We start from the raw sequence: 9,943 nt of genomic DNA, 5'->3' as shown, positions 1-9,943 counted from the left end.
TACAGGGGGAAAAAGATGGAAATGAATATACAGGGGGAAAAAGATGGAAATGAATATACAGGGGAAAAAGATGGAAATGAATATACAGGGGGAAAAAGATGGAAATGAATATACAGGGGAAAAAAGAGCTGGAAATGAATATACAGGGGAAAAAAGAGCTGGAAATAAATATACAGGGGAAAAAAGATGGAAATGAATATACAGGGGGGAAAAAGATGGAAATGAATATACAGGGGGAAAAAGATGGAAATGAATATACAGGGGGAAAAAGATGGAAATGAATATACAGGGAAAAAAAGAGCTGGAAATGAATATACAGAGGGAAAAAAGATGGAAATGAATATACAGGGGAAAAAAGATGGAAATGAATATACAGGGGGAAAAAGATGGAAATGAATATACAGGGAAAAAAAGAGCTGGAAATGAATATACAGAGGGAAAAAAGATGGAAATGAATATACAGGGGAAAAAAGAGCTGGAAATGAATATACAGGGAAAAAAAGAGCTGGAAATATCCAGGGAAAAATGCTGGAAATAAATATCCAGGGAAAACATACTGGAAATAAATATCCAGGGAAAACATGCTGGAAATAAATATACAGGGAAAAAAAGAGCTGGAAATATCCAGGGAAAAAAGCGCTGGAAATATCCAGGGAAAAATGCTGGAAATAAATATACAGGGAAAAAAAGCGCTGGAAATATCCAGAGAAAAAATGCTGGAAGTAAATATCCAGGGAAAAAAATGCTGGAAATAAATATCCAGGGAAAAAAAGCACTGGAAATATCATGGGGAAAAAAAAAATACTGAAAATAAATATCCAGGGGAAAAAAAGCGCTGGAAATATCCAGGAAAAAAATATTGGAAATATCCAGGGAAAAAAACACTGAAAATAAATATCCAGGGAAAAAAAACTCTGGAAATATCCAGGGAAAAATGCTGGAAATAAATATCCAGAGAAAAAAATGCTGGAAATAAATATCCAGGAAAAAAAAGCGCTGGAAATATCCAGGGAAAAACGCGCTGGAAGTAAATATCCAGGGAAAGCATGATGAAAATGACAGAAAATTTTGAAAATCCCTCAAAAAATAGAATTTCCCTGTCTGGAAAAGAGGGATCAATTCTGGGAAATATAAAAATATAAAAATAATATAAAAAACTAAAACCCGAGTTTCCCAGACTGGAAAAGAGGGATCAATTCTGGAAAATATATAAATATAAAAATATAAAAAATCTAAAAATAAAAACCTAATCAAGTGAAGGCCGAGTTTGCCATGCCGGGCCCGGCCCCTGGGAGCATTCCTGGCTGTTTGTGCCGGGAATGATTCAGCGGCAGCGGGGCCCGGGCAGGTGGAGCAGGAACAGTCACCTGTGCTCAGGTATAAAACACACCTGAGCTGCAGCCCGGCCACTCCCGCCCCTGATTCCCGCGCTCCCGCCGGATTCCCGCGCTCCCGCCGAGGGTTCCCGCGCTCCCCCCGGAGTTCCCGCGCTCCCTCCGGAGTTCCCGCGCTCCCTCCGGAGTTCCCGCGCTCCCTCCGGAGTTCCCGCGCTCCCTCCGGAGTTCCCGCGCTCCCGCCGGAGTTCCCGCGCTCCCCCCGGAGTTCCCGCGCTCCCCCCGGATTCCCGCGCTCCCCCCGCCCAGAGGGGCCGATTGCGCGGGACGGGGATGGGCTGGGACTGGTGAGGCAGCGAGCAGGTGAGGAAAGGGTTAAAGTGCTCTGGGATGGGGGAATGGAACTGGGGGAACTGGGATTGGGGAAACTGGGACTGGGATTGTTGGAACTGGAACTGGAATAGTTGGAACAGGAACTGGGATTGTTGGAACTGGGATTGTTGGAACTGGAACTGGAATAGTTGGAACAGGAACTGGGATTGTTGGAACTGGGATTGTTGGAACTGGAACTGGGATTGTTGGAACAGGGATCACTGGAACTGGGATTGTTGGAACTGGAACTGGGATTGTTGGAACAGGAACAGGGATCACTGGAACTGGGATTGTTGGAACTGGAACTGGGATTGTTGGAACCGGGATTGTTGGAACTGGAACCGGGATTGTTGGAACAGGAACAGGGATTGTTGGAACTGGGATTGTTGGAACTGGAACCGGGATTGTTGGAACAGGAACAGGGATCACTGGAACTGGGATTGTTGGAACTGGAACTGGGATTGTTGGAACCGGGATTGTTGGAACTGGAACCGGGATTGTTGGAACTGGAACAGGGATTGTTGGAACTGGGATTGTTGGAACGGGAACTGGGATTGTTGGAACTGGGATTGTTGGAACTGGAACTGGGATTGTTGGAACTGGAACTGGGATTGTTGGAACCGGGATTGTTGGAACTGGAACTGGGATTGTTGGAACTGGGATTGTTGGAACTGGAACCGGGATTGTTGGAACAGGGATCACTGGAACTGGGATCACTGGAATAGGAATTGTTGGAACTGGGAGAACAGGGATAATTAAAACTGGGTTTGTTGGAACTGGGATCAGTGGAACCGGGATTGTTGGGACTGGAACCGGGATTGTTGGAACTGGGATCGGGATTGTTGGAACAGAGATCAGTGGAACTGGGATTTTTGGAACTGGGATTGGGGGAACTGGGATTGTTGGGACAGAAATCGTTGGAACTGGGATTGTTGGAACTGGGATCGTTGGAACTGGGATCACTGGGACAGGAACTGTTGGAACCGAGATTGTTGGAACAGAGATCAGTGGAACTGGGATTGTTGGAACTGGAATTGGGATCACTGGAACTGGGATTGTTGGAACTGGAACGGGGATCACTGGAACTGGGATTGTTGGAACTGGGATTGCTGGAATGAGAGTCACTGGGACAGGGAACTGGGATTGTGGAAACTGGGATCACTGGTATGGGAAACTGGGATTGTTGGCACTGGGATCACTGGAACTGGGATAATTTGAACTGGGATAGTTGGAGCTTGGGCCATTGGAACTGGGATTGTTGGAACTGGGAATGTTGGAACTGGGATCGAGAACTGGGATCGGGAACTGGGATCGTGAACTGGGATCATGAACTGGGATCGTGAACTGGGATCATGAACTGGGATCGTGAACTGGGATCACTGGAACTGGAACTGGGACTGGGATCGTGAACTGGGATCATGAACTGGGATCGGGAACTGGGATCATGAACTGGGATCACTGGAACTGGAACTGGGATCGTGAACTGGGATCATGAACTGGGATCGGGAACTGGGATCATGAACTGGGATCACTGGAACTGGAACTGGGATCGGGAACTGGGATCGGGAACTGGGATCATGAACTGGGATCATGAACTGGGATCATGAACTGGGTTCACTGGAACTGGGACTGGGATCATGAACTGGGATCATGAACTGGGATCACTGGAACTGGGACTGGGATCGTGAACTGGGATCATGAACTGGGATCGGGAACTGGGATCACTGGAACTGGAACTGGGATCATGAACTGGGATCGGGAACTGGGATCATGAACTGGGATCGGGAACTGGGATCGGGATCATGAACTGGGATCATGAACTGGGATCATGAACTGGGATCATGAACTGGGATCACTGGAACTGGAACTGGGATCGTGAACTGGGATCATGAACTGGGATCACTGGAACTGGAACTGGGATCATGAACTGGGATCGGGAACTGGGATCGTGAACTGGGATCACTGGAACTGGAACTGGGACTGGGATCATGAACTGGGATCACTGGGACAGGAATTGCTGGAACTGGGATCAGACTGAAAATTCAGTTTAAACGCTGAGGATGAGGAGGGTGAGATTTTAGTTAAAAAAAAATTAATGAAGAAGAGAAAAAGGAAAAATTCCCTCAGGTTTTCCTCTTTTCTGTGCCACTCTGGATTTGTAATTTAGTTGTGACCAGGAAAAATAAAAATAATAATAATAATAATAATAATATTAGTAATAATAATAATATTTAAAACCATTAAAACTTGCTGGGAAAGGCACAAAATGTAAACCCAGGAGAAAAAAATCTGCAATAATAATATTAATATTATAATAATTTGGATTGTCTGTTATCAGGAAATAATAATAATAAAACAATAAAAATAATAATAAAAATGATAAATAATAATATTTTTAAAGGGTTAAAAACCTTAATGAAATTCCTGTGACCAGGAAATAATAATTGTAATAATAATAACAGTAATAAGATTAATAATAGTAATAATAGTAATAATAATAATAATAATAATAATAATAATAATAATAATAATAATGGATTAAAACTCACTGGAAAATGCACAAAATTTAAACCCAGGAGGACCAAAAAATAATAATAATTTTAAAAAATCTGCATTTAAAAACGAGAAATTCTGAAAGGTCCTGAACGGATTAAAAAATGAAATAATGAATAAAAATGAAATTAAATAACTAAATTAATTTTTTTTTTTCCTTGTGGAATGCGAGAAGCCTTGAAATGCAAATTTCAAATTAATTTTTCAAGCCGAGTTAATTTAATTGCAGGAAGTTCCTGAGCCCTGAAAATCTCCGGGCGGGGAAGATCCCGCGCTGAGTCAGCCCCAAAAAATCTCCCGGGAAATGGGGGCGGGAATTTCCTGCGGCGGGAACGTGGCTGGAGGGAAAAAAATCCGAATTTTGGGGGGTTTAGAGAGGGACGAAAAACTGAAATTTGGGTTTGGGTGCAGGAGTTGGGAAAATAATCTGAATTTTGGGGGATTTAGAGAAGGGTGGAAAACTGAAATTTGGGTTTGGGTGCAGGAGTTGGGTAAATAATCTGAATTTTGGGGGGTTTAGAGAAGGGTGGAAAACTGAAATTTGGGTCTGAGTGCAGGTGTTATCTAAAATAATCTGAATTTTGGGGGGTTTAGAGAAGGGTGGAAAACTGAAATTTGGGTTTAGATGCAGGAGTTGGGAAAATAATCTGAATTTTGGGGGGTTTAGAGCTGAAATCTGAGATCTGTATGCAGGAGTTGGGAAAATAATCTGAATTTTGGATGATTTAGAGAGGGGTGAAAAACTAAAATTTGAGTTTGGGTGTAGGAGTTGGGAAAATAATCCGAATTTTGGGTGATCAGAGCTGAAATTTGGGTCTGGGTGCAGTTGTTATCGAAAATAATTTGGATTTTGGGGGATTTTGAGAGGGATGAAAAACTGAAATTTGGGTCTGGATGCAGGAGTTGGGATAATAATCTGAATTTTGGGGGATTAGAGCTGAAATTTGGGTCTGGGTGCAGGTGTTATCGAAAATAATCTGAATTTTGAGTGATTTAGAGATGGATGAAGAAGAAAAATTTGAGATCTGGATGCAGATATTGCTAAAATAATTTGAATTTTGGGTGATTTGGAGGGGGATAAAGAACAAAAATTTGGGTCTGGGTGCAGAAGTTGCTAAAATAATTTGAATTTTGGGGGATTCCAAGCACAATAAAGACCCAAGAGTGATTTTTTTATCCCAATTTTTTTGGAATTTGAGCTCTCCCAGCCCTCGGCGCTGGCTCAGGAAAACAAAACAGGAAAAATTCCTGGAATTCCTGGAATTCCCAACCAGAATTCCATTTTTTTAACAGGAAAAATTAGAATTTCCTCCCTTACTGATGGAATTTTTTGGAATTCCAACCCCAAAATGAGAATTCCAATAATTTTAACAGGGAAAAATCTGAATTTTCTTTTTTTCCTTATGGATTTTTTTGAATTTTGGCCCTAAAATGAGAATTCCACCTTTTTTCAACAGCAAAAAAATCTGAATTTCCTCCCATTTTAATGGATTTTTATGGAATTCCAGCCTGAAATGAGAATTCCAATAATTTCAACAGGAAAAAAAATCAGAATTTCCTCCCATTTTAATGGATTTTTCCAGAATCCCAATCCCTGTTGGTGACCCCAAGAAGCCCAAAATTAAAATTCCATTTTTAACAGGGAAAAATCTGAATTTCCTTTTTTTCCTGATGGATTTTTTTTGGAATTCCGGCCCCAAAATGAGAATTCCACCTTTTTTTAACAGCAAAAAAATCTGAATTTCCTCCCTTTTAAATGGATTTTTATGGAATTCCAGCCTGAAATGAGAATTCCAATAATTTCAACAGCAAAAAAATCTGAATTTCCTCCCATTTTAATGGATTTTTATGGAATTCCAGCCTGAAATGAGAATTCCAATAATTTCAACAGCAAAAAAATCAGAATTTCCTCCCTTTTAAATGGATTTTTTTGCAATTCCAGCCCCTCAGGCTGATGGGATCACATCCTCCAGCCTAAAAATAAAAATATTTTTCCTTTTTTTTCCCTCCCCCCACTGAAAAATCTTATTTATCTCTTAGGCCTGAAGCTCCAAAATTCCAGAATTTGGAGATTCCCTCATGGAATCTTCTGCTCTCCTCAGCACCCGGGGTAGGTCCAACCTTGGGACATTTTTTATATTTTATTTTTTAATTTGGATTTTTTTTTTTTTTTTATTTTCTGACACCTCAAAAATGGAGGAATTTTGGGGATCTGGTTCTGCAATTCCAAGTTTTTTGGGGTTTTTCTCTGCCTGAAAATAGAATTTGGGCAAAATTCAGAGAATAAAAAGGGAGAGATTGGAAGAGGGGGTGAAGGGGCAGGAGGTGGAAATTGGGATTTAAAATAATTTGAATTTTGGGTGGTGTTGAGAGGGATGAAGAGCTGGAATTTGGGATTCTGCAGGAAGATTTTGCTGAAATAATTTGAATTTTGGGTGATCCTGAGAGGGATGAAGGGACAGGAGATGGAATTTGGGGTTTAAATGCAGGTGGAGCTAAAATAATTTGAATTTTGGGTGATTCTGAGAGGGATGAAGGGACAGGAACTGAGGGTGTTTTAAATAAAATGAAATAGAATAAAATAAAATAAAATTAGAATAGAATAAAATAGAATAAAATAGAATAAAATAAAATTAGAATAGAATAAATTTTTCTCTTCCAGTGTCCCATGGTTCTGCTCCTCTCTGAGGGCTGTGAAGGGAGCTTAAAATAAAATAATAGAATAAATAATAAAATAATAAAAGGGAATAATAAAATGGAATAATAAAACGGAATGATAAAATAGAATAATAGAATAGAAGAATAGAAGAATAAAATGAAGAAATAAAACAGAATAATAAGATAGAACAATAGAATAATAAGTTAGAATAATGCGATGAATTAATAAAATAGAATAAAATAATAGAATAATAAATTAGAATAATGCGATGAAGTAAAATAGAATAAAATAATATAATAACATAATAAAATAGAATAGCAAAATAAAGTAATAAAACAGAATAACAAGACAGAATAGAATAAGAAATTAGAATAATGAGATGAAATAATAAAATAGAATAAAATAACAGAATAATGAGATTGAATAACAAGCTAGAATAAAATAAAATTACAACATAATAAAATAGAATAATGCGATTAAATAATAAAATAGAATAAAATAATAACATAATAAATTAGAATAATGAGATGAAATAATAAAATAAATAATAACATAATTAAATAGAATAATGCGATGAAATAATGAAACAGAATAAAATAATACGATAATGACATAATAAAATAGAACAATGAGATGAAATAATAAAATAGAATAAATAATAAAATAAAATAACATAATAACAAAATAAATTAGAATAATGCGATGAAATAATAGAATAAATTAATGAAATAATAACATAATTAGAATGAGATGAAATAATAAAATAGAATAAAATAATAAAATAATAGAATAATGAGATTGACTAATAAAGTAGAATAAAATAAAATAACAACATAATAAAATAGAATAATGAGATGAAATAATAAAATAGAATAAAATAATAAAATAATAGCATAATAATGAGATGAAATAATAATATAGAATAAAATAATAGAATAATGAGATTGAATAACAAGCTAGAATAAAATAGAATAACAACATAATAAAATGGAATAATGGGATTAAATAATAAACCAATATATGACTGGATTTGCTTGCGCTGCAGGCTCTGTGCCCCGCGCCCGGCCCATGGCGTGTTTCCCGCAGCTCTGGCGCTCCAGCGGCCCGCGCTCCCCGGAGCCGGGATCGCCCCTCGAACCGGGATCGCCCCTCGGACCGGGATCGCCCCTCGAACCGGGATCGCCCCTCGGACCGGGATCGCCCCTCGGACCGGGATCGCCCCTCGAACCGGGATCGCCCCTCGAACCGGGATCGCCCCTCGGACCGGGATCATCCCCTGGACCGGGATCATCCCCCGGGCTGGGATCGCCCCTCGAACCGGGATCATCCCCCGGACCCGCATCACCCCCCGGACCCGCATCATCCCCCGGACCCGCATCATCCCCCGGACCGGGATCATTCCCCGGACCCGCATCATTCCCCGGACCGGGATCACCCCCCGGACGCGCATCCCCGTCCGAGCCGCCGCCGCTGAGCCCCATCGCCGTGCCGTGTCCCGGCAGGAAGGGCCGCTCCCCGCTGGGCTCTCCCTGCTCTCCCAAGCCCGCGTCTCCGGTGGAATGCTCCATCTGCTTCACCAGCTACGACAACTCCTTCAAGACGCCCAAGCTGCTGCGCTGCCGCCACGTTTTCTGCCTGGAGTGCGTGGCGCGGCTGAGCGCGGCGCTGCCCGAGGAGCTGCTGCCCTGCCCCTTCTGCCGCCAGCTGACGCCGCTGCCGCGGCAGGGCGCGCCCGGGCTGGCCACCAGCCGCGAGCTGCTGGCCACGCTGCCGCCCGAGCAGCAGCGGGAGCGGCTGCTGTGGATGGAGGGCACCCGCCTGTGCTGCCGCCGCGGCTCCGGCGACGCCGAGAGCGCCCAGGCCTGCGACTCCATCGACGTGGCGCTGAGCAAGGCGGAGAGCGCCGAGCCGCCCGCGCCGGGCGTCCGGGGCAGGTTGGCCCGCTGCGAGATCTGCGAGGATTGGAAGCGCCTGGTGCTGCTGTCGGCGCTGCTCATCATCCTCTTCTGCATCATCCTGTGGCCCGTGCAGTGCGCGCTCAGGACGGGCAGCCTGCGCTGCCTGGCCCGGCCCGCGGCGCGCCCGCAGCTCCTGCCGGCCAAAGGCAGCACGGCCGGGCCGCCGCTGACGGCGCCGCCGCTGCCCTAGGCACGGGAGAAAAACCCGGGATGCGGGAGCCGGGAACTGCTGCACCGGGTTCGGGAATGAGAATGGGGCATGGAGGTGCTGCCCTGAAAGAATCTGGTACAAAAACCCGTTTCCAGAGGTGCCAGAGCCTTGGGATGTGCTTGGGAATGGGAATGGAAAAAATCCCAATTCCATTGATACCAGGAGCCCCTGGATCTTCTCAGGAATGGGAACAGGAACAGGAGCTGCTTTCCTGACAATCTGGAATAAAATCCCATTTTCCAGTGGTGCCAGGACCTCCTGGATCTGCTCAGGGAATGAGAACAGGATCAGGAGCTGCTTTCCTGACAGAATCTGGTACAAAAACCCGTTTCCAGAGGTGCCAGAGCCTTGGGATGTGCTTGGGAGTGGGAATGGAAAAAAATCCCAATTCCAGTGGTGCCAGGAGCCCCTGGATCTTCTCAGGAATGGGAACAGGAACAGGAGCTGCTTTCCTGACAATCTGGAATAAAATCCCATTTTCCAGTGGTGCCAGGACCTCCTGGATCTTCTCAGGAATGGATCCAGGATCAGGAGCTGCTTTCCTGACAGAATCTGGGACAAAACCCCATTTCCAGAGGTGCCAGAGCCTTGGGATGTGCTCAGGGATGAGGAACAGACAAAATCCCATTTCCAGCGATACCAAAACCTTTGAATCTGCTCAGGGATGAAGAACCGGACCAGAACCTGCTGCCCTGAAAGAATCTGTTACAAAAACCCATTTCCAGAGGTACCAGAGCCTTGGGATGTGCTTGGGAGTGGGAATGGAAAAAATCCCAATTCCAGTGGTGCCAGGAGCCTCTGGATCTGCTCAGGGAATGAGAACAGGATCAGGAGCTGCTTTCCTGAAGTTACAAAA

The 9,943-nt window shown here is 43.2% G+C and overlaps 1 protein-coding gene across 1 annotated transcript; it reads left to right on the top strand.

Moving 5' to 3' along the window:
* Positions 1 to 7,986: 7,986 nt before the first annotated feature.
* LOC306816737 (RING finger protein 223-like) lies at positions 7,987 to 9,066 on the top strand (the record flags this gene model as incomplete). Its single annotated transcript, XM_079333174.1, has 1 exon — positions 7,987 to 9,066. The coding sequence occupies one exon, from the start codon at positions 7,987 to 7,989 to the stop codon at positions 9,064 to 9,066; it is 1,080 nt and encodes a 359-aa protein (XP_079189300.1).
* Positions 9,067 to 9,943: the final 877 nt, after the last annotated feature.

Source organism: Erithacus rubecula, assembly GCF_903797595.1.
Source record: "Erithacus rubecula genome assembly, contig: scaffold_859_arrow_ctg1, whole genome shotgun sequence".
Classification (NCBI taxonomy): Eukaryota; Metazoa; Chordata; class Aves; order Passeriformes; family Muscicapidae; genus Erithacus; species Erithacus rubecula.
Note: the sequence above shows the minus strand (reverse complement) of the source record. Positions and strands in the feature narration are given on the sequence as shown.